Source organism: Notamacropus eugenii, chromosome 7, assembly GCF_028372415.1.
Source record: "Notamacropus eugenii isolate mMacEug1 chromosome 7, mMacEug1.pri_v2, whole genome shotgun sequence".
In the NCBI taxonomy this organism is placed as follows: Eukaryota; Metazoa; Chordata; class Mammalia; order Diprotodontia; family Macropodidae; genus Notamacropus; species Notamacropus eugenii.
In genome coordinates, this window is record NC_092878.1 from 60,309,728 (window position 1) to 60,334,108 (window position 24,381).

Below are 24,381 nucleotides of genomic sequence, written 5' to 3' on the forward strand. Positions count from 1 at the left end.
TGACTTTGTTTTGAGAGAGGGAGGGCTGTGCAGGTCACCAGCCTCACTTCTCCTTCAGAGCTATCTGAATCCAGGGACCAGACATTCATCAGGATGACTAGAGATGACCCAGGATACCCCTTTAGGCCAAGGTCTATTAAGGTGAGGCCAAGCCCATTCACTGAACAGGCCTTTTTTAAGAAGTAGCCTGGGCATGGCCCCTTTAATGAAGCAAAGACAAGACAGACATCAGACTGGAAGGGAAACTGCAACAGTTACTACTGATAATCACTTTCAAGCCAGCAGGGTCCAGAAGAGAGCCTTTTAGGCAGGGAGCAGGGGCATAACAGCAATGACCTTTTAACTCACCCACCTCTTTTCCCTCTTCCCCAAAATCCCTGGATTTTTTCTCCTGTCTCCCCACCCCTCACTTCCAATCTCCTTCCACCTAGATGAAGGTTTAGCAGCAGGGGTGGGGAACCTGCGGCCTCAAGGCCACATGTAGCCTTCTAGGTCCTTGAGTGCAGCCTTTAGAACAAATCCTTTTATTAAATGGACTTGTTCTATGACATTTGGATTCAATCAAAGGGTCACACTTGAGGACCTGGAGGACCACATGTGGCCTCGAAGTCAAAGGCTCCCCATACCCTTGGAAGGTTAGGGTTAGAATGGGAGGCATTTTGGGTCAGGGTTAGGGTCTGGAGAAAATGGGAAGTGATTTTCAGAGGGATGAAAAAGGGGCAACATACTAAATGCTGTGGTGTAATAAAAAAGATTGCTGAATTTGGAGCATAAAGGCATAGGTTGAAATCCTGTTTCATTACCTGTGTGACGTTAAAAGTATTTATTTAGATAAAGACATAAATGACATTGGATAAACTTATCCAATTTGCAAATTATATAGATCTAGGAAGAACAGATTAGTTTGTATGGGAAAGTCAGGATCCAAAATATCAAAGGCATGTTAGAACCTGGAACTGAATTGTATAAGATGAAATTTAACAGAGCTAAACTTAGAGCCTTACCAAAAAAAAAAAAATGAAAGGTATACCTTTTTATATGTGGGAAAAATGGTCTATGAGTTTTACTGGATAAAAGGTGAGTAAACTACCATACAGCAGCACACACAAAAAAAGCTAATGCACCCTTAGATCTCAATAAACAAAGCGTAATGTCCAAGAATAGGGAGGTGTTAGTCTTACCATATTCTGCTCTTGGTCAAACTATATCTGGAGGGTTTTATGTTCAGGTCTGGATGCCACATTTTAAAAAATATTGAAATGCTAGACTATATCCAGAAGAACGCAGCCAGAATGGTGAAAGGCCTGAGATGTTTACTAGCTGTGTAGTCTTAGACAAATCACTTAACCTCTGTCTCAACTGTAATAAAAATAATTAGCACCCACCTCCCAGGATTTTCTGAGGATAAAAGGAGAATAAGTGTGAAGTACCCTGTACCTGGCACATAGTAGACATTTAATACATGCTCAAAAGTTTCCTTCTTCCCTCCCACCCCCGAGTTTTCACAATATAAAGACTGGTCCCAAGGAATAGGGCACATTTACTCTCGGAAAGGGGAGACCTACAAGGGATAAACTAGTTATCTTCAAGTATATGAAAAACTGCCATGGGCAAGAGATTAAACTTGCTCTGTTTGGTCCCAAAGGGTAGAGCTAAGAGCACTGGGTGAAAGTTGTAGAAAGGGCTATTTCAACTAAATATGAAGAAAACTTTTCTAAAAACTTGAGCTCCCTAAAACTAGAAGGGGCTGCCCTAGAAGAGCCTCTCACTTACAGGTCTTCCATCCAAGGCTTGCTGACCCCTTTGATGGGCATATTGTGGAGTAGATCATTTTGTTCAAGTGTAGGTAAGATTCTGTAATTCTGTCATTGTCATTTTATTTGTTGTTTAATTTCCTCACCAATAAGATAATGGGTAAGGCTAAGTGATAGCAAAGGCCTTTTCCAGTTCTAAACTCTATAATCCCATAAATAAGAGCATTATAATGATATTTAAGTTCAATGTGTACTGTTCCCACACCTTATTTTTCAGTTGCTCTTCCTCCCCATCTTACATGCATCCTTTTTCTCTTCCCTCCCTTCTCCCACTCATGCTATGGAGCCAGAAAGTTCTATTCTGTTCCCTATCTCAGTACCCAGTGTCCGGGCTGTGCAGTCTCCAATTTGTGGCTGGAGTCTCTGTTGTTCAGGAAAGCCCTCTGGGGAGTCTCCAGACCCAGGACCGGCTGGGTACATCATGACACAGAAAAGCTAGAAAAAGAAACAGAGATAAATAAGGGTGGGGATGATAATAACAGTTCTGTAATCCTTTGCTTTTGATACTGGATCTTTCTTTTGCCCAAGATGGAAGTACAGCAGCTATTCATAGGCTGCAGTGCTAATTGGCAAATAAGCCAAATTTGAGCTGTACCATTTCTGACCTAGCCCAGTTTTCCCCTTCTTAGACAGGGTGGTACCCCCTTCCTCTCAGGGGCTTGAGATACTTTTGCCAGACTTAATACAGATAATATATAATTGGCTTTAGCTCAAGAACTCAGAACCGTTCAAAAAATCCACCAAGCTTCAGCCTTCCCAGTAAGAGGGATTACAACATATTCAGTTACCACTCTGTATGTAAAAATGCATATATTATGTACATTATTCAGTTGTCTGTTTTTGGTACCTGAAACCAGTGCAAATCTTTGGATAACAAGTATCTTTGTGCCCTTTCCACAGGGGGCTACAGGTGCCATCTGAAGTGCTAAGAGGCTTGTTGGATGAAAATAGTCAATAATAGTCATTTTTGTTTAAGTATAGGCATGATTTTGCCCCATCAGTCTGTTTTGCTACAAAATCTTCAACACATTGTAACCAACCCGTCCACAGGGTCACAAGAAAAATACATTGCTCATGTGTAACTCCTTCCTGTAATGAACTTTTACCTGATAGACGTTTTTGTAGAATCAATTAACCACTCTAAGTATACTATGTTCAGAAAAAGGTTCAAAGGAAGGCCACCATCCTAGACAGCAGCTTTATTTGGAGAAAATATCTTGTTTTCCTCCGTCCTAGCTCCCAGAGGTTCAAATTCCAAAACTGGTCCTAATCTTAGAACATTTGTCTGGATGCTAGCCAAGACGCCCCTTCTTCATGGTTTGAATAGAAGGGAGAGAAAAGTGAGTCTGGTGACCTGGCAAAGCCTTCCCTCACTCAAAACGAAATCAAGTGCAAGTCATGTCATCATTTCTCTTATGTCACGGTCTTCGTCAAAAATGACAGACAAACATAGATGTAGAAGGAGATTGAGATTCAGAGGGGAAAGAGAGAGGAAAAACAAAGATGAAGTTTTCATCACAATTCATCACAATTCGGTGTGTTTGGAATTCTTTGGGATTCAGAGAAGGTTCCAGTTTTTACTCTCCCAGCTTGTGTTTCTCCCCCCGCTACTTTCAAATCATTTCATTTCAAATTTTTGTTCTTCTCCCTAACCCTACAAATGGCCATTTTTGCTGTAGTATTTGTATTGGTTAATCCTGAATAGAATTTATGAGAAAGTGAACATTGAAGAGAGAGGGAACATGGTCTTGCCAAGTGTGGTGGTTCCTGGTATCAGAGAAGTCATAGTTGGAAAAAAAAATCCTGACTTTAGGAGGAAAGGATCTGGGTCCAAATTCTAGCTTCACCAAGAAAGATGGGAGCTAGTTGGTACAAAAAGAGGACAGTGCCTGGAGTCAGGAAGACCTCAGTTCAAATCCAGCCACTACTAGATGTGTGACTGGTCAAGTCACTTAACCTCTGTCTCCCTTTCCTAATCTAGAAGATGGAGGTAATGATACCACCTACTTTGCAGGGTTGATGAAGTGAAATTTGAAAGACTTTTGCAAACCTTTAAAGCATTACAGAAATGCTAGTTATTATTATTTTTATTGTGACTTTGGGCCTGTCACTTATTCCTCTTGGGTTTCAATTTCCTCATCTGTAAAATGAGGTGGGATTAAAAGGTCCCTTTGAGTTCATTGCCTATGATCCTGTAAACACCCACCAGGTACTGATTTGTCAGCTGCTTTATTTGGTACTGTTTACTTCCTTTTCCACATCTGTAAAACAATGGCTAATAAGAATTAATCCTTTCGTTATTTTCTTCCTCAAGGTACTGAAAGGATAAAAGAAAAAATTCAGTAGTGTGTTTTGAGATCCTTGAGTAACCAAAAAGTGTGTACACAGAATACTTGTTATTCCAATCATTTCAGGTCTGTCCATGAGGCACTGGACAAAATGCCAAAAAAAAAAAAAAGAAATCTCAAGACCCTGAGTACTCCAGAAATGAACCGAGTAACCTTGCCAGATTCTTCCCTCTCTACCTATATATTTTCTTGGCAGAGTGAACATGTGTATATACTCCACTGCCACCTAATGGGAAGAATACACAGGGCCACATTCATGAGAGTATTTTAGAGCCCTTTTTTTTTTAATGGCTTTCTTTTTTTTTTTTCTCTCTCTCTCTCTCTCTCTCTCTCTCTCTCTCTCTCTCTCTCTCTCTCTCTCTCTCTCTCTCTCTCTCTCTCTCTCTCTCTCTCTTCACATAGCTAGTAAGTGTCAAGTGTCTGAGACTGGATTTGAACTCAGGTCCTCCTGACTCCAGGGCCTCTACACCACCTACTTGCCCTAATTTCACTTCCCCAGAGTTTTCTGTTCAAAGTTCACTTATGGTGGTCAAACATCTGGAGTTCATGGGACTTTTTAAATTTCATTGCCCTTTTTCATTTCCAACTATGTCCTCTATCCAAATATATATGTCTCAGACTTTCAGAGCTGGCAATGAGCAATGAAGCCATTTAGGGTAACCCTTTCATTTTACAGAGGGTTTAATACCCTTGTATTGAGATGTTTTAGCATAGCCTTTACCTGCTGTTGGCATGCATCTTTCTTCCACTTGACCCCTTCCCTCTAGTTTAAATATGATATGTATCTCCAAATCTGGCATTATTTGATTAGCTGGTAGAAGTTGCGTTTAGACATCTTTGCCAGGGTCATTTTGCACTTGATACAAGTACCATAAACAACACAGGACAAGGGAAATGGAGTATCCTCAGATGATAAGAGACTGGGAAGTCAGGGCCAAGGTAGGATATCACTAGCAATGCTGTATGGGAGTAGGGGGCAGGGCAGGGTGAAGAATTTACCCCAGTCTGTTTCAATCAGTTGGGATTTCTTTGTTGTTATTTTTTTCCCCTTAATTAGGTCATAAGCTTTGTTGTTTCTATAAGACGGAAGGACAAGTGTTATCAGTATTTAAATGTGACACCCTCTAAGTTGTGAGCTCTAGTCACTCTGTCCTAGATAGGGCTCAGATCTTTATAGATTCCAAATACATTTGGCCAAATGGGAGGAGGTCCAGATGACCAACAGCCCCACTCCAAGCAGGATAGAGCAAACACATGGACATCCCCATCAGATGGGGGGGAAACTCACTTATTTCCTTACGAAACAGAAACTCTCCAGACAGATACCCTTGTGAACTACCTCCTGTCAGTCCAAGAGTAACCAATAGTAAAGGTAGATGATAAATAACAATCACCAACATTAAGATGAGTTTAATATAATTTTGATGATACTGAATAGATGATAGGTTAAATGAGAAATGGCCAATAATCTGTAGAATTTATGACCCATACTGTAGTCCTTTAGATAGATCATTTCCCCCAAAAAAAAATATACATTAAGGTCTAGAAGTTGACCTATAACAATAATGAACAGGTACATGGTCAAATGTATATGAATGTTGAGTGAGCTGAGAACAGGATTTACTTTTATTAAGCAATATCTCAATTGAACATATTATATCTATATGTAAGGACACTACTCCTTTTGACTTTGCCTCCTGTGCCATAGGTGTTGAAGGACTAGACTGGCAAGCGACCCTCAAGACATGATAGGAGCAATTTTTTGCTTCTACATATAAATAATGCATTTATCATTTTTATGTCTGTATAACTCTGTAAATTACTGAGAATAACTCTCATTTTGATTTGTGATCCATACCTTATCTTCAAAATTATATTAAAATCGTTTTAATGTCATGGGTTGTTGTTTTCTCAGTTACCTTTACTATTTATCATCCTTGACCTAACATGAGGTGATTCACTCATGTCAGTCTCTGAAGAATTTCTACCTTTTGTAGACATAATCTGGAGGGAAATGATTTTATCTTAACTTAGAAGACAGGGGTACCATAGTGCTTGCATTTCTACTTTAAATGGTAGACGTGGTCATCAGAAGACCTGTGTTTCAGTCCTATCGCTAGTATTTATGATAGGGTCATAGATTTAGAGTTGGAAGGCACCACAGAGGTCGGTCTAACCTTCATATTTTATATATGAGGAAACTAATGCAGTTAAGAGGGATTAAGTATTGCCTAAGGTCACAAAGGTAGAAATTGTCCAAGTTAGAATTAAACCTGAATCCACTTGCTTCCTTCTTTCTACTATAATCATACTCTTTTCCTTATTAGCTGTGTGACCCCTATGATAAGTTACTTGACTTCTCTGTGTCCCCATACAACTCATTAAGACTATACCAGCCAGTTCCCATAAAGAAGAGTCCTTTGTGTTACCAGAAATCATATGTCTCTCACATATAGGTACCAAACTAAGAGAGGTGAATTGTCTACTCAAAGATGATTTCCCTTTGGGACCAAAGGATGTGTTTCTAGATACTGAACTAGATCATCTCAGAAAAATCGTTTCCAGTTAGAGTCAATACAGATTTCTAACTTAAATGCCGTATCATTGAACTTGCTGAACTTACAAACAAAAAGGGACTCAATGTATCCATGCATATTGTCTCCCCCATTAGAATTCAAACTCCTCGAAGACAAGGGCCATGATTTTGGCTTCCTTTGCATCCCCAGACTTAGCTAACATAGTGCCTGGTACATAATGAGCAATTTAATAAATGATGAGTGCTTTTTTGTTCATTTTTGTGTGTATATTTTGCTGAACCTGTTATTTCATTGGCTTAGAAAACTCCAGTTAAAGAGCTTCCTTAACCAATGCAAATCACACCTTCTGTACAATTTAGGGTCTTCAGAGAGTTGTCTGGGGGGAAGGAGAGATTAAGTGACTTACTAAGTCAAACAGCCAATATTCATCAAAGCTGGACTTGAATTCAAGTCCTGATTCTGAGAAGAACTTGCAGCTCCTACATCATTTTCCTCAACTGTGAAATGGGGATAATAACAGCACCTACCTCACAGGGTTATTGTGAGGATCAGATGAGATACTTGTAAAGCACCTGGCACAGGGCCTGACACGTAGTAGGCACTCTATAAATGCTTATTCCCTTCTCTTCTCCCTTCCCTACATCTTCGTACTTATCTCTTCTGACTGATTATCCATAAAATATTATGAGACATCCAGGGAAAAGGCATGGATGGCATATAAATATAAAGAATTACTTAGACAGTCAAAGCATTGTTATCTAGAAGTATTTAGGATTATATTACTGTAGGTCATGAAAACTCAAATGTGAAAGGATACACCATTATAGATTTATGTTACAGCCTTGTCAACAACTCTTCTCCAAGTGACTGAAATACCATAATAGCTTGGGGAGCCCCAGCATTATGGTTTCCAAACCCCATTGATTGGGCTCCATGGGAGAAATCTGGGTTTGCTTCCCCATCCTGAAGTTCTCTTTGCTTCAAGGGAACCATGAGAATAGAATAAAAATTCATGTTTATATAATATTTTAAGGTTTTCAAATTCCTTCCTCACAACTCTGTGAGGTAGGTAGTAGAAATATACGATGTCAATTTTATAGATGAGGAAACTGAAATTCAGCCAGGTTAAGACTACTCATGGTCACAGATAAGAAGTGTCAGTGCTGAGATTTGAACCTACAAATATTGACTTCAAGCCTAGGACCCTTTTCACTAGGCCATGCTGTTTCCCAAGTTCACAAGTGCCTCATTTACAACTCCATTGGCCCTAAAGTAAGTCAGGAAAGCTAAAGCTTGTGGTATTCCTAGAGCAAAAATTCTCTTTGAAGTGACTCTAGTCTCAAATAACTATGTTGGTTTTAAATTAGTCTAAGAACCAGAGTAAAAGTGCCTGCTTGCCTCCATTGGTCAAGGGGAAAATATTAGCATGCCAAAATAATTGCCTATAACATTTTTTCCTTCGGGGAGATGTTTCCAACTCCCATTGCTTTGTAGAAGTAACCCATTGTCTAAGATGGACTATTAAATACCTCTTCACCTTTATTAGCGAAGAAATGGACGCCTTCTGCTCAGGAGAAATGATCCAGCAGCTAGAGATGAAGTCAAATAAAGTGTGTTTGTGTTTTCTTATGCAACAGAGAAGAGGTATGAAGGCTTCAGGCTCTCATAATGAATGCCTAAGAATACATATTCTCCCCACCTCTGATTAGTACCTCTCACCTAAACTCTTATCTCTTGTAATAGTCATCTAGTCATCTGAAAAGTCACTGAACTCAGAGCTAACATTATATTTCAGGAATTATTCCTTTCAACTAATAACATTTCTTCTAGAAAATGTACACACATCTAACATTTTTCAAGGGAATTGTCAGATTCTCTTTCTATTGCACTCTGTCTTCCTTCTGGCTTGGTATCTTTGCTCTCTATTTCTTTTGTCACTATATCATTATGGAACTTAATGGAAGCCATGAGACTGTGCATGGTGAAATACCATGACTCTCCAGATAAATAAAACAGCAGGTAACCCAAAAATCAATGGTAAGACTTACATGATGGGCCTAATTAGCTCAAGTCTTCAGTCTTTGATGCTAAACTTGACTTGGAGGACCTACACAAAAGGACCTAAGAGATATCCAGGAAATGTTATGATCAGAAATGAACATGGGCCAGTCACGTACAGTGAGAATGCCCAGCCCAGAGCTTGCAGTGGAGCCCACAAAATGTTCAGAGTCCTAGAAGAAGGTCAGAGATACTCTATGGAAGGAGTTCATGAACAAAAGTCTCACAGGATGAGATTGTAGTCTGCACTGTTGGAACAACCACATGGAAAGGATCACAGATCTATGGAAATTGAATCATTTGAAATCAACCACCAAATTACTGACCTGACCTGTTGAAAGTGCTGGAAGAACTTGTCAAGAAGTAAAAACAAGAACAAAAAACAAAAATGTCTGTGGATTCACCAGCCAGTAAACTCTAACTGAACTTCAATTCCGAGATATGAAATACAGCCTGGGATGAGGATGATCTCAGGGCAACTTCAATTTAAGTTGGCAAGAAGCAGCTCTTGCGTGGATAATGCTTTGGCTGCTGACAGCTGTGTTGATAGAACGTGTATATATGTCTGATACAAATCTTCTGCTCCGAGCCTCAGGATGCTTTCCCAAATTTAAAAACAAAAACAAAAAAAAAAACCTGTACAGGAGGAAACTGACCTCAACCTCCACTGAAATATTTTGTACTTGAAGTACAGCCACCATCTCTAGAGTAGAACATGATGGCAGATCTTGACAGTCACCTGATTAAGAGGTTCTGGTTCAGTTCTAATTCAGAGGGAAATATACCACCTGTGACTGACCCACCCACACCACTTGGGCACTCCCAGCCAAGCCTTGGCTTGATCCCGATGAACATAGGAGAAAAGATGACTGCCTCAGCCGACGGGAGGTTGCGAGGCCTGCTGTTGCCAGGTTCACCCTCCTAGATCACAATGACTAGGTGAGGTCATGGAATGTTGGAGATGAAATGAAAAGTGGAGGGAGGGAGGGGGTGGGGGTAAGAGGCATGGGAGGGCCCCATTTAAACAGGGTCCTAGTAAAACTTCTCAGGGGTAAAGCAGGTTTCCTCGCCCTGATGACCAGGAAAAGCAAGGTTTCTCCCAACTGACGGAACTGGGATAATATTCACGCATGTCAGGTCACCTCAGGAATCAGCTCTTTCTGGGGCCTGCTATGATAGAAAGGTTACAACAGGCCATCAGGATTTGTTTGTAGGAGGTTGAGGAGAACAAAATTTGAGACAAAAGTGAATGTACCAGTGTGTTTCTGGGGCAAAGACAAGCAAGGTGGTGAGCAGCTAGCAACAACCCTGGGAAGGGCATTGACAACATGGAGTATGGTGATGATGATGATGTACTTGACCATGAGCAAGGTGAAAAGTCGTAACATTTGTCACCATTTAGTTTCCTTTGGTGCTGCCTCAGCTGAAAATACCATGATTGATTACATGTGCCCTTAGAGACTGGCTTCTTATCTCTTCTTGTGTGATCTCCCTCTAGAGCAGGATTTGTAGCACATTGATTGGGGATTTGGAGGGGTACATCAAGAAGTAGTCACCAGGGAGTTAGAATTGTAGAATTTAGAGCTGGACAGGACCTTAGACACAATCCAACTTCCATATATATGTATATGTACATGTATATATGTGTCTATGTATATTATATATATATATACACACATACATTTACATATATTTTTTTCTTTTTAAAAATTCAATGAGGATCCAAGGCCCAGAAAAGGTGAACTCACTTTCCCGAAGATTCACAGAGAATTAGTGGCTGAACTCAGATTCATTGTTCCCTAAGTCAGTTTTCTTTATATTACACTGCACTATCATGTCTCATATACTGGTGGGAGACTCCAAGAATCTATAACTTTCATGCAAGGAATAAGAGAGCTCCCCGACTTTAGGGGAGCTAAACCAAAGCTGTGGGATTCTGAGGGACCTTGCTTCTCCAGAGCCTATTGATCTCCTAGCCTATCAGAGTATCACACATTACAAACTAGGAGAGACTTCAAAGGTCATCTAATACAAGCTCCTCATTTTATAAATGAGGAACCTGAGGTTTAAATGTCTTGCCAGGGTCACATAGGTTAAGAGCAGAGATAGGGGTAGAACCCAAGTCCCCTGACTCCAGATCACAATGTTGTGCCTCTTAAGTGCCAACAGTGTGGCTTCTGTATAATATCCAGTTATTCCTTCTGATGCTGGGGAGCTAGGAATTCAGCATTACCAAAAAAATCCCATAGTTGAACAAGCTCAAGAATTACACATGATTACTTAAATGACATGAGAGCATAGAATATAAGGAAAATCCCATTACTTTCAGGTATTCATCAAGGAAAGGGAAACAGTGAAAGAAGCATGTAACCATGTTATTTTAACATTTAATTTCAAATGAAAGATTTTTCTCCATCCTCTCATTCCCCCTAATAATATTAGCTAAAGGATGGAAAGGAAAGGAGTTGATGTAATTTAGTTAGGCAGGTTGGCATCATGAACTGGAGTCAAGAAGACCTGAGTTTAGGTTCTTCCTAAAACCCTTATTAGCTGTGTGACTCTGGGCACTATAAAATGAGGATGATAATAGCAACTACCTCACAAGTTTACTAGGAGGATCAAATGAGCTAACATGTGCTTCATAAACCTTTGAGGGCTTTATAAATGTAGACTGTTATTGTTTGGAAGCCAAAGTAAACTTCTCATTCTTCTCCAGTTGTATTTGGCATTCAAACCAGCTTTTCAGTCCATGTCTCACACTAGAGAGGCCTAGATATTGCAATAAACTTGGGGAACTTCCACTATGGAAACTCCTTCCGTAGATGTTGATCTGTAGCTTATAGTTTTAGGGAGTTCACTGGGACAGTGAGAAGTCACATGACTTGCCTGCAGTCATACAGCTAATGTATGTTGAAAGTAGGACTTGAATCCAGCTCTTCCTGACGCCAAAGCTAAGCCTTTATATGCACTGCCCCATCATGCCTTTCCTTTTTCTTTATCCAAAAGAAAAACTGTAGGTTAAGCAAATCACCAAGCTAGAATCATGGAAGAGAAGGAAGAAAGTGATTGGCCAAGTCATGTGTATGCAAAGTCAGAAGCAGAGCAGGACCTGTTAGGAGATGTTCCAGCACTCTCAGATGGACAATAACCAGGAAGCACAGGGAAGAAGCATTCCATCTTCCCAGACAAGTGCAGAATAGACCAAAGGCTGGTTTTGCACTTAATACTTATTGAATCAAATTAAATAAACTGCTGGCAGAGTGCTATAGGAGTGGGGGGCACAGGTGGGGAGAGGAGAAATAGGACAGGAACCATCATTGAATCAAAGTGTTAGAGATCAAAGGTACCTAAAAGATTTTCTATATACAGATAACCTGTAAGTAGTCAAAAAACCCTCTCCCTGTAGTGACCGTCAGGCTGCTTTATCATCAAGGTAAATGAAAACCCAGAATCAAGAAAGAGGGTGAGGAGAAGAATGGGCATCCTGGATGACTAGACATAATGGTCTGGATTTATTTCCAAGGAGTCCTTGAGAAAGAAATGGCATTGGGTGATTTCTGGTTGGGCCGGAGAAAAGTACAAATTAGGTGTACAGTGAAGGAGATGGGCTTTCTTTTCTCTTTTTTCTTTCTAGACGAGGGTGACCAACAGGCCGAGGAAAGTGATTCCAATGAGGATATCATCTGTGTGGTAGAACCTACTTCCGTCATTGAAAAAGATAAAGCCCAGCCTGAGAGCTATGAAACAGACCTAGAGATCGAAGGTGAACATGCAGCGTGTTTGGGTGGGACCAAAGGCATTGGTGTCAGAACAGACCTCTCCATTATGTTATTTACAGGGGCAAGGGGTGGAGTGAGAAGGGGTGGCGCGTTCTTCCTCAGCATAAAAGATGCTAGTGTGTCTTCACTGGTCCCATGGTCTCTGCTATAGAAATCACTCAGTAATAACAACAACAGCTTACTATGTACCAGATGCTGTGGCCAAGGACTGGGAATTCCCCTGCACAGTCTCCTGGGATCATGGCAACTTTTCCATCCAGTTTTGTGGAAGTTGTCCACCTATACCCCAGAGCTTAGGGTATCTGAGAGCTTTTAGAGCTCTATGTATGTGGGTCTGTATCAAGAAAGGGGCATAGTAAGGGATAAACCTGGAAGGGAGAAAGGGAAGTGTATTGTACTCCAAAGAAATCTGGTTCAATTTGGAGATGGCCTTGTTCCAAATAGCTGCGGGAAGTCAGGTCAGGTCTTGGGTTTTGAGGGGGATTTGGATACTAGCTAGATTCTGGATACAGCAATGATTTTCTGAATAAATCTGAATGCACAGAGATAGATGCTTGGTATAAACTAGATCCCCAAGAGTGCTCTAGATATGGAGCCAGTTTAGGTGCAAAGTGGACTTTCAGAAGCAGTTACACACACATACGAGGGCCATACATAGTGAGTACTCATCAGCTGTTGACTGGCTTCATAGTCTAACTCGTTAATGATACAAACCATTTGCAAAGTATGTGGGGAGGAAAACAAAGAAGAGGGGTATAGGAGATATTGGAGTGGCCGGCAAGCCCCTGTTCTCCACAGAGTTGGATGGAGTTCAGTGTCCTCATTGCCAAAATTTCAGAAAGGACCCACTTTAACTTGCTTATAACTTTCCCCTCTACCCAACAAAAAAAAAAAATCAGTCAGAAAGCATTTATGAAACACCTATGTGACATGTGCTTTGCTATACACCAGATATACAAAAATAAAAGCCAAATAGGACCTCCCTTCATCTAATGGAACACACTAATACTGGTTATAAACAAAACAAATAAGCCTATGGATTATCCTCAAAATCTGAAGGAAAAAGCATTAGCAAGAGCCTGGCTTTGTGGACTGATGTCTCAAACCTCATAATTAGAGGCCTTGACCTGCCAAGTAGAACAAGTAGGGTAATAGGCTTAGAGCCAGAAAGGACCATAGAGGTCATCTTATCCAACCTCTTGATTTTGTTGATGAGAAAGATGAAAGCCAAAAAAAGGTTAAGGGGCTTACCCGAGGTCACCCAATTAGTAAATGACAATCATTTCAAACTCAGGACCTCAGGCTCCAGACCCAGCATTCTTTCTACTGTACCATGTCTCTTCATAGGTCTACTCCAGAAAACTTTTCATGTGTTCCCAGGAGTGTACTTTCACTAAATATATAGGTTTTACCAGAAGTCAGCAAATAGTGCTGTATATAGCAAGTTTGCGGGACCTCTAGCCAAGTTACCTAAAGGATTGCTGTTGTTTGTTCTTCATTTTCGAAGAGGACCAATGATTTCAGACGGGTGATGTCTTGACTTGCAAGTGAATTGAATTTAAGTGAGGCAGGGCTGTGCAGTCATCAGTCTCATTTTCTCCTCCAGAGTCATTCAGAGTCTAGTAGCAAGACATAGGTCAGGATAACTGGCAATGGTCCCCACAGAGAGGAACCAAGCCATCTCCCTAGACACCAAGTTTCAGTATCCCACAACCACACTTACATTCACTCTCCTTTGCTGCTAGTACTTCAGCATTGACTTAAGGATACAACCAATGAGAAGGAAAGCAATTTACTCTGCCAATTTATTTTTTTAAAGGTCCTGAGGCTCTTATTGATACAATTGACCCATTAATCTCCCCACGCAAGCCAAAATCTCCACCTCTTCCACGTAGGCATACAGCCCTTGGGTTCTTTTGGGACTTTTCCCACCCGTCATTTTAATGCTCCTGGTTTTACCTGGATACAAATGTTGAGAGGTGATTTGTGGTTTGTACAAGGTTCTCCAGGGGAATGGACTTGCTAAGCTGAAAGTTGCCTTGAAGTGAAGTCATGGAGAAGAGAGCTAAGAATAAGCCCAGTCTCCAAATTCATCAGGTTACCAGGGTTCTAACAAGAATGGAATTTGTCCCAAGGACAAACTAGGAAACAGATGCAGCCATGTGGAATATAACCTCTGAGGCCTGGATTTGGCTTAGGAAATGCAGACAATGGTTGGTGACAGAAACAGCCTACAGCTGCTCTGTCTCGTCTGTATCCCTATCGTCACGTCAGGGGCTACAAGCCCCTTCAAAAGCAGGGGTTCTTAAGTTGTTTTTTTATCATGGACCCATTTGGCAGCCTGATGAAGTTTTTTTGTAATATTGTTTGTAATACATAACATAAAATACATGGAATTACAAAGGAAGCCAATTATATATTATATACAGGGTCAAAATACTTTTTAAAACAAGTTCATGGACCCTAGGGTAAGAACCCCTGGGGGAAAAGCCCCTCACTAGTGGCCTCAAGTAACATCATCCCAAGTGGGAAGCATCAACATTAGTTGGCATTATGAAAAGACCTGGCTGAACATTGGTGGGTGTGGCAGCATTATCAGGAGGTCCAAATCAGAACAATGCACCTAAGCACAGTCAGGGAGAAGAGGTCATCTCCCATGAGGGGCTATCCTTCATCAGTCATGCCGTACCATCCTTCACATCCAAAAATGATTGTTTTAGATCTGAAAGAGAAGGCCAATATGTATCTGTGACCACAGGATAAGTTGCCCTATAGATCTGCTTTCCTTTCCCTGACAAAGGCAATCTTGTCTTTCTGGAAATGCTTGTGTTCAGCTCGCCAAAATCCCTGAGATCAGAATGACAACAGATGCAAAATTTAAATCCAAGCCAGACACAGAGAGCTCAGCCAATAGACCTGGCACGACCAAAAGGATACCCAGCTGTTGAGATATCAGGAACTGAAAGAATACAGACTCCCTCAGGCATGAGCTGGTCAGGTCTAAAACACAAAAAACCAAAGTAATCAAAAGTTCTCTGGACTAAGTAGAGACCTCATCTTGACTTTGGTCTCTGCCATCTAACTTTGTAAGATTAGGCAGCTTTGTAAGATTAAGCAGAAACCATTGGACCTTGGTTTGCCTAACTGTAAAATGGGCAAGGGTGCAGGATAAAAATGAAATGATACATGGGAAACCTTTAAAAAATGAGGTATGCCATATGAATAAATTCCAGTGGTTCTCTCTCCACTCACTGACTACTACCCTAGGTCATACTCTCTGGATTTTTATTATTCAATAGCCTCCCAACTTGTTTCCCTGTCTCATGTCTCTCCTCTCTCCCATCTCTCCTCCACACAGCCACCAAAATCATTTTCCTAAAATGCAGATCTGACCCATGTCACTAGGATTCGGTCAAATTCGGTGTCTCCCTATTTCTCCTAAGATAAAGGGCAAACTCAGTTGTTTCTTATTTAAAACCCTTCATAATGTAGCTTATTTCTTTTTCCAGGTTTATAACACATTATTATCTTTAATATATGCTACATTCCAACTCAACCATCCTACTCGCTCTTCTTTGTGCATAGTATTCCATTCATTCCCTTCGGTGTTACTTTGTAGAGACATTCCTTTTGTATGGAATCCATCCCTCCTCATGTCTGTCTCTTAAAATCCCTCACTTCTTTCAAAGCTCATTCCAATTGCCATCTTTTAGGATTTCCTATTCCTCCAAACTGCTGCTGTCACCACAACTACCTGAAGTTACTTTGTACATGTATTTATTTTTATGTATACATCTTGTTTTTCCTCATAAAATGAAAACTCCTTATTGGCAGGAATTGTTGCATTTTTCATCTTCTGATTCCCAAGAATCATAAGATCTTAGATCTAATGCTGAAAGGGACCTCAGAGGACCTCTAATACAATCCCCTCTTTTTAAAGATGAGGAAACGGAGTTCTAGGGAAGTTGTGACTTGCCCTACCTCACAAAGCTGGTAAACATCAGAGGCCTCTGACTCCAGAGCCAGGTTTTTTCTCCTGTATCATGTCTTATGCAAAGAGCCAGTGCAATACAGGCTTAAAAGATGCTTGTTAATTGATTGATTGATTCTTCTGTAGTGCTTTTGTGGTACTACAAAGACTCAAATCCTTGAAAGCCCACTCTAAATTACTCTAATTTGAATGAAGGATACCACCTAATTTTTTTTGAAAGCTTAGAGTCCTAGTAATAGAGGAGCTAACCTTATTCCCCAAGGAAGCATGTTAGCTTCTAGGTTTGTTCTCTCTCATAATCCTATAGTAACCCTGAGGAGACCCACTCACAGTGATAAATCCTAAAGAATCATGGTAATGGATGAATAGATAGACAAAGAGAGAGAGAGAGAGAGGCAGAGACAGAGAGAGAGAGATGGATAGATGGAACATTTATTAAGTTCTGAGGATACAAATGGGAGAGTAAGAGAGTCCCTGATCTCAAGGACCTTACATTCTAATAGGAGAGGCAACACATATGATGGAAAGTATCAGCTGTAAGTTAGAGGGAAATAGCTCATGGTCCTGAGGGTGCAGCAGCAAAGCAGATATTAATGCTACTTCTTTATTGTCATTTCCACTGACAAAATCGTATCAGTTTCAGATGTTGAACTATTTGAGGTTACCAAGGACTTTGGTGATAAGAACTTTCTTTTCTGAGTCTTTGATAGATATATGGTGACTGTAGTCCCTGCAGGAACAGTTTCATCTTCAGAGTTTCTTTCCAGAATTTTGACTATCAGTCCTGGGATAGAAGCATTGCCGTTCCCAAAGCTCTTGAGTTCAGGGTCTTTGATGATCTTCATCAGGGGCTAAGGGAAGATGGTGGTCAAAATGGTGGTGGTGATCTGAGTTGCCCACCACATTCTGCTTCCTATCTCTCCCTCTAACTCTAGCTGCTTCTGCTAGGCTGGCTTACCTGCCCTATGGACAGTTGGTGGGTATGGCTGACCCCTTCTCAATAGGTGATGGCTCCTAGGATGATGGCTATGAGGGCTGGTCTGGAAGTAAGACCAGAGGTCTGGGAGGTCCTGCCACTACCAAGGCTTCTGTGCCTGTCTGTCTTTTGGGGACACTTGGCCAGCAGGAGTTGCTGGTGGGGATGAGAAAGGTGGGCCTCTTTGCCACAATGATTTCTCCAGTCAAGGATGACTCTAGATCCTGAGCCATAGATTTAAATTTTAAAGGAATTTTAGGGACCATCTAGTCCAGATCCCTTGTTTTTATAGATGAGAAAACTGAGGCCTAGAAAGGATAACTGATCTGTTCAGGGTCACATAGGTAGTGAGTAGCAACACTGATTTGAACCTAAACCCTTTGTGTCCAAGGGGGAATAACTAAGAACTGGGGTGGCCCAGGAGGAAAGGGAGCAAGGAGAAGGCTGGAAAAGAAAGTGTTCTGATTCTGCTTTTTTGTACTTTTTCTCAGTTGACTCAGAGAAGCTTTTCACCACAGGACAAGAAGATCTATATCTAGAAGCCTGCAAGCTTGTAGGAGTGATTCCTGTGTCTTACTTCATCAGAAACATGGAGGAAACCCACATGAACCTCAATCATCATGGGCTAGGACCCAAGGGTACCAAAGCCATTGCCATAGCCTTAGTGGTGAGCATAATCAAAGAAGAATTCAAAGGCAGAAAAGAAGGCAGTGAAATGGTGGCCATGGGGGGAAGGGGCCTGGAATTTGCACAATATTCCCTTCATTCCAATTATAGTCCGGATGATTAACACCCCTCTCTCTCCATTAGCATTTCCCACTTTACTGCAGCATCCTATGTTGCAAATGCCAAGATTCCCCTTTAAGTCTATGATACTCCCTTTTGCTTATTGTGGTCAAGGTTGCTGGCTGAGCTATGACCTGGCACTGTGTCCTCTTATTCAGGAAATCAAAGCAACAGCCCCTAACAACAACCCTAACAGCACGGGATAGGACTGGAAATCAAACTATGAGTCTTCACCAAACAAATGGGTCAAATCAATCAATAAGTTACCAAGTTTTATCAGTTCTATCTACATCTCTCACATCCATCTGCTTCTCCCCATTCACACAGCCACCACCCTAGTTCAGGTCTTTATTATTTCCCACCTGGACTATTGCAATAGCTTCCTAATTGGGTCCTTCTCTTCAAGTCCCTCCCCTCTCCAGTCTGTCCTTCACACAGATGTCAGAGTAGTATTCTTTAAAGCATAAGTCTGACCATGAAAAGTGGGCCCTCGAATGCTGGTGGCTTCTTATCACCTCTAAGATCAAATACAACCTCTTTTGTTGACATTTAAAGTCTACCTTTCCACACTGTCACACTCCCCAGTGCAGTCAAAGTGTCCCTGCTGCTCTTCCTCACACACAAGCTCAGATGCCTCCACACAACTGTCCTCCATGTCTGTGATGCCCTATCTCACCACTTCCACTCTTAGAATCCCTAATATTCTTCAAAGTGCCGCATTTAAGTGCTATTTCCTAAAGGGACCTTGTCTTGATTCCCTCTCCCCCCTCCCCAGCTGCTGGTAAATCCCCTACAAAATTGCTTTGAATTTGACATACTCATATGTACATGTTATTCATTCCCAATAGAATGAAAACTTCTTGAAGGCAGGGCCTGTTTCATTTTTGTCTTTGTATCACCAGAACCTAACACAGGCCCTGGCACAGAGTAGGCACTTAATAGATGTTTTTTGGTTGATGATTAATTGATCAAAAATGAAAGAGTTGGAAGTGGAATCTTCCCTATTCTTGATCCCAAGTATAGTCAAGGAGGTTGGATTTCAAAATAGGTTTCTAGCCTCTGTTTATATGCAATCTTAAGGCTGCAAGGGAATTGACAAACTCAGCTAATTCATCTCTCTACCTTCAATTAAGACCTACCCAGATCAGGTAAGGTTGTTAATTTTTAAGGTCTCCAGAGGAGGTTCCAGTGTCCCTAGACATCCCATTCAAAATTTTCCCATTCTAAAAGTCTTTCTTATGTTTAAGACATTTCTAGAGGGAATACAAAAGTTAGCAGATCTTTCCCTGATATATTTCCTACCTCTCCTGAATCTGAGTAGGCAAATATACAAGTTTAAAATTGTATTTGTACTCCATATTTGAATGTCATTTAATAAAAAACATCTTCCTTCTAGCTACACCAAATCTTTAACACTAAAGCCAAAGCTCTTTTGTGCAGGGGAGATGGAGAATTGTGAGTCAACATCCTCTTTTTACTTGTTCATTTATTCTTTTATTCGATACTTTAAAAGTACTTTGATGTCTTGGCTTGGGTAGTGCACACCTATAATCCTATGCATCACTTGAATTGAGGAATGCTGAGCTGCAGTGGGCTAAGACAAGTGAGTGTCTTCTCTAAGTCTAGCACTAATACAGGACGCCCCTGGTTGGGGAGAGGGGATTAGTCTATATAAGGAGGCATAAACCAACCCAGCTTCCAGCCTAGACAAGATAGAAAGACTCAGTCTCAAAGACGAAGAAAGGAGAGGAGAGGAGGAGGAGGAGAATGAGAAGGAAAGGAAAAGACTTTGATGGATCTCTGATCACATCCGTGTAGATATTTCCTCCACCAGTTGTGCCAAATTCAATCCATCCATGCTTCTCATCCTGTTCAGCATATTATGTTTATACTGAGTTCTGTGGAACATATAGGACTGAGTATTATGAGGGTAATTACGATAGATTTTTTGCACTGGGATTTCTTCGTGCTATTCATGACCGATAATCTTGCTCACTGTCCTTTTGTTCAAGAGTTCTAGGACTGGTTCATTGGGTGCCAAGTGCAGCCCGGATGTACCTGAGGAAAATGTGTAATATCAGTTCCTTGAGATCAGGGACTGTTGCTTTGTTTTTGTTTTGTTTTTGTCCTTGCCTTCATATCTCTAGTGCCTTACACATAGTATGTGCTTAATAAATGTTTGTTGAATTGAATGGAACTGATGTTTAGGAGAACAACTAAGTATGAGTATGACAGGAAACTGATTGTACTGACAACTCTTTCTCTGCCCATCCCCACAGTGGTAGTCAAAGTCAGTTAACTAATCTGTCAATCAATAAATAGGCACTACCAGGCCCCAGAAGGCTATCTACTGCCGTCCTCTATTCAGAAATAATTATGTGCCTTATATTTTAGGATGAGGAAGGGGGTAAAAGGGGATAATCATCCATGTACAGTACCTACTATGTTCCAAGCATTATGCTAGGTGATTTTTAAATTTAAGTTTTAGTATTTAAGTTTATAACATGTTTTTTTCTTATTATATATTTAAAGTAACTTAATAAAAAATTATCTCATTTAATCCTCACAACGATCCTGGGAGATAGCTGCTGTTAATTATCCCTATTTTATGACTTGAAGAAACTGAGGCAGTTAAAGGTTAAGTGACTTGCCCTGGGTTGCATAGCTAATAAATACTTGAAGCTGAATTTGAACTCATTTCTTCCTGACTCAAGACTCAGAACTCTATCCATTGTGCCAACCAGCCCAAATGACTCTGTTGGTCTTTATATCCCCAGCACCTAGTGCAGGACCTGGCACATGTACTTAATAAATGAAATGAATTAGGAATTTCACTAGATAGTCTACATGCTTTGTAGTCCTCATTAAATACTCTCTCTCTCTCTCTCTCTCTCTCTCTCTCTCTCTCTCTCTCTCTCTCTCTCTGTCTCTCTGTCCTTCCCTCTCTCTCTCTCTCCTCTCTTTCTTTCTTTCTTCCTCTCCCTCTCCTGTCTCCCTGTATCTCTCTGTCTGTCTCTCTTACACACACACATACACACACACACACACACATACCACATATGTGTTTATTCAGTGAAGTTCTGCCTGCTAGATGATCTAGTGATCATTACTGGAAAAGATACCTAGGTGAAAAGAATACTGACCCTTTATAGACTTAAGGTGTTTCAGTCTAGATAACAGAGGAAGTGGATATCAGGCAGTCTCATTAACACAGGGTAAAGAAAACAAATAAGGTTCACAAAACAGAGCTCATGGAAAATCGTGGCACTTGCCTACAGACTCTGGTTGTCATGCATAATGTAACTCTATTCTGCCTGTAATCTTCCAGTAAATAGTGCCCAGCAGTATCTTCTGCAGTTCTCAGCTCAAAATATCCCTGTATTAAAGTCCCTCAAGTAAAGTCTTCCCTTAGAAGCCTATCCCATAGCTGCTGTGTATAATCCAAAACTCCTTTGCCTTGACTGGGGACTCTTGGCCTCCCTGAATCCTACTTTCCTGCAGTGCCAAACAGTGACACTCCCCTTGGACTTCTCCCTTACTCCCTTACTCTCAGAAGAGTTTCTTCTGAACTCAGTCCTCAAAGAAAGCTGTCCAGTGAGCAGGAATACACTGCTCTTTCATATTTTCCAAGCAGGTCTCCACCCCAGGTTCCAAGTTGGGTTGGTTGACTTGCATAGTTTGTTGTCCTCTCTTACCCAGTACCCAGATGGTGTGCCCTCCTCCTTTATGAAGCTTCCTCCTATCTCACAAGAAGCAAGAAAGAGTCTCTTCTTCTCTTCCCAATTGTCTCTCATACTCATGAGTCAGGGCCAGTTAGGTAAGTGGATTCAAATTACCAAGGACTACTTTCTAAAACATTCAAGGAGATCCAAGGGGCTAAAATGGAGGGCAGAGAACCATGACCTGGGAAGGATAAAAAGATTTGTTCTATACTACATCAATACTGAATGAGACATAAGAGAGAGGAATATAGGGTTACCAAAGATGCTCATCATTTACTTGGAGGATGTCTAGTAAAGAGCCTGAATGAAAAAAGAGGGGGGGGGGCCCTCTAGATACTCCTATTTATGAATGACACTCTGCAAGTCCCAGAATACCAAAGGATCTCTTCAGTGAGATCTATGAACGTTAAAAAGAGAACTGCCTAATAATCCATGCAGGAAAAGTAAAGTGATGACTAAGTATCTATTGCCCCAACCATGACTTTCATGGTCACAGCTATTGAATAGTCAACAAATTGAATACTGATCTATCTTATGAGTGTATATCTATATCTATATGTGTATGCATATATATGCATATATAATATTCATGTAAATACATATATCTTAGTCACTACAGACTGACTATGATCTAGTCCAAAAATTAAAGCAGAGAAAGAAAGAAAGCTAGATTGTATATGACAAACTTTACCCATTTTTAATGATTTCAAGCTGTTCTCTGAGTCAAACCCCCCTCACTTAGACATCTGTATTCTCCTTGCATGGTGGGGTGGATAGAGAATTGACTCTGGAATCAGGATGACCTAGGTTCCTATCCCACTTCTGACACTTACTGGCTGGGTGAACCTGGACAAGTCATTCAGACTGTTCTCTAAAATCATAAGTTGCAAAATACTGATTAGCATTAATTAAAGGTAGAGTTCCGTACATGAATGAAACCATAGGTGTGGACCAAAAAAAGATTTTCCTGGCAACTTTTTAATGGCTACAAATCCTGGAACACTATGAATTCTGAATATTCAAAATTGTGGTTACCATGAAGGTTAAGGGAGAGCATACATGGTAGATATGAGTGGGCTGTCATGTATTACTGATGATGCTTTCCACACAAGAAGTAACATAAGGAAATGCTTCTCCAGAAAAGGCAGTGGACTGGTCACACATCTAGAACATAACACATGGACAACCTGAGTCCTACCATGGTACCCATAAAATATTAAAAGACCTCGAGGAAGGCCTTCAGAGCTTTGGGTAGATTCTCTATGGAGAATTTGTGGGAGGATATATACAAGGATTGGGCAGGATGAAAAAGCAGATATGTCACTATCTATACTAGTGGATAGAGTGCTCATATCAATAAGGTCATGGGTCCATTGATGCTTTTTTATGATTAAATTTATGATTAATTACATGGAGATTTCATATACAGCATTTCTCCAGATTCCCATAGCAACCATGTGAAATACATGGTACAAGTATAATTATACCCATTTTATAAATGAAGAAACTAAAACAGGTAAATGATTAATAGGTAATCCCTTGAGTAGTCTCTTCTCCAAGTTCTTTTAATCACTTTAGGAACTCTTGCAAACACTCTTCAAATTCTCCTCATACCCTTTCTTTAAAAAAAAGTTATTGATCACTTTTGTTTTTATCTCATCTTCTTTTCTGGATATATTCTTCTCCGTCACATTCCCTAAAAGCTATCCATTGTCACAAAGAATAAAAAAGGGTGTGTGTGTGTGTGTGTGTGTGTGTGTGTGTGCGTGCGTGCATGTATGTAGAAGCACTTGAGCACAACTCACCAATGTGTCAATAGAATATAATGGTGTGTACAATGTTCTGTATTCATAGGGCCCCATTACTGCAAATATTCCCATCTTTTTCAATAGAGGATCCCATATATAAGTCTAACCAGACTTCTACTGTGTATATGGAAATATTACCATATTATTGCCATTATTACCATAATATGGAAATATCACCGAAGGATTCTCCATATTATTCATAGCTCATATAGTTAATATTAATAAATAATAGCTAATATTTATGTAATGTCTTAAAGTTTGCAAAGTACTTTAAATATAAGACTTCATTTTATCTTCACAACAAATCCTCAAGTTAGATGTTATTACTAAATCCTTTTTACAGAGGGGGAAACTTGAAGCTGAAAAAAGTTAAACAACTTGCCCAGGGTCATGGAATACTCAAGTATCTGAGGTAGAATTTGAACTTAGGGCTTTTGACTCCAAGTCTGGCACACCCTCTACCATATTCCTTAGCTGCCTCAGAGGATGAGAGCTGGAAGGGGCCTCAGAGACTACCTAGTCCAGCCTTCTCACTTTATAGATGAACAATCAGAAGCCTAGA

The 24,381-nt window shown here is 40.5% G+C and overlaps 2 protein-coding genes across 5 annotated transcripts in view; one reads left to right on the top strand and one right to left on the bottom strand.

Annotated features, from left to right (window-relative positions):
• The window catches only part of ANGEL1 (angel homolog 1), a 112,542-nt gene that overhangs the window by 17,015 nt on the left and 71,146 nt on the right, over positions 1 to 24,381 (bottom strand). Inside the window, exons 1-2 of one of the 2 annotated variants that reach the window (XM_072623164.1) lie at positions 9,084 to 9,690; positions 2,135 to 2,249 (exon numbers count right to left, since the gene is read on the bottom strand). In XM_072623164.1, the coding sequence (XP_072479265.1) occupies positions 2,135 to 2,237 (103 nt within the window). In that variant the 5' untranslated portion in view covers positions 2,238 to 2,249; positions 9,084 to 9,690. Of the gene's footprint in view, positions 1 to 2,134; positions 2,250 to 9,083; positions 9,691 to 24,381 lie in introns of those variants that run through there. The other variant, XM_072623166.1, reaches the window with a different exon arrangement.
• LRRC74A (leucine rich repeat containing 74A) overlaps positions 9,719 to 24,381 on the top strand; it is a 52,700-nt gene continuing 38,037 nt past the window's right edge. For all 3 annotated transcript variants that reach the window (XR_011970186.1, XM_072623170.1, XM_072623171.1), the window contains exons 1-3: positions 9,719 to 10,128; positions 12,392 to 12,520; positions 17,995 to 18,170. Coding sequence is in view for 2 of the 3 variants with exons in the window: in XM_072623170.1 (XP_072479271.1) it covers positions 10,086 to 10,128; positions 12,392 to 12,520; positions 17,995 to 18,170 (348 nt within the window). In the remaining variant the exon portion in view is untranslated. The remainder of the gene's footprint in view (positions 10,129 to 12,391; positions 12,521 to 17,994; positions 18,171 to 24,381) is intronic.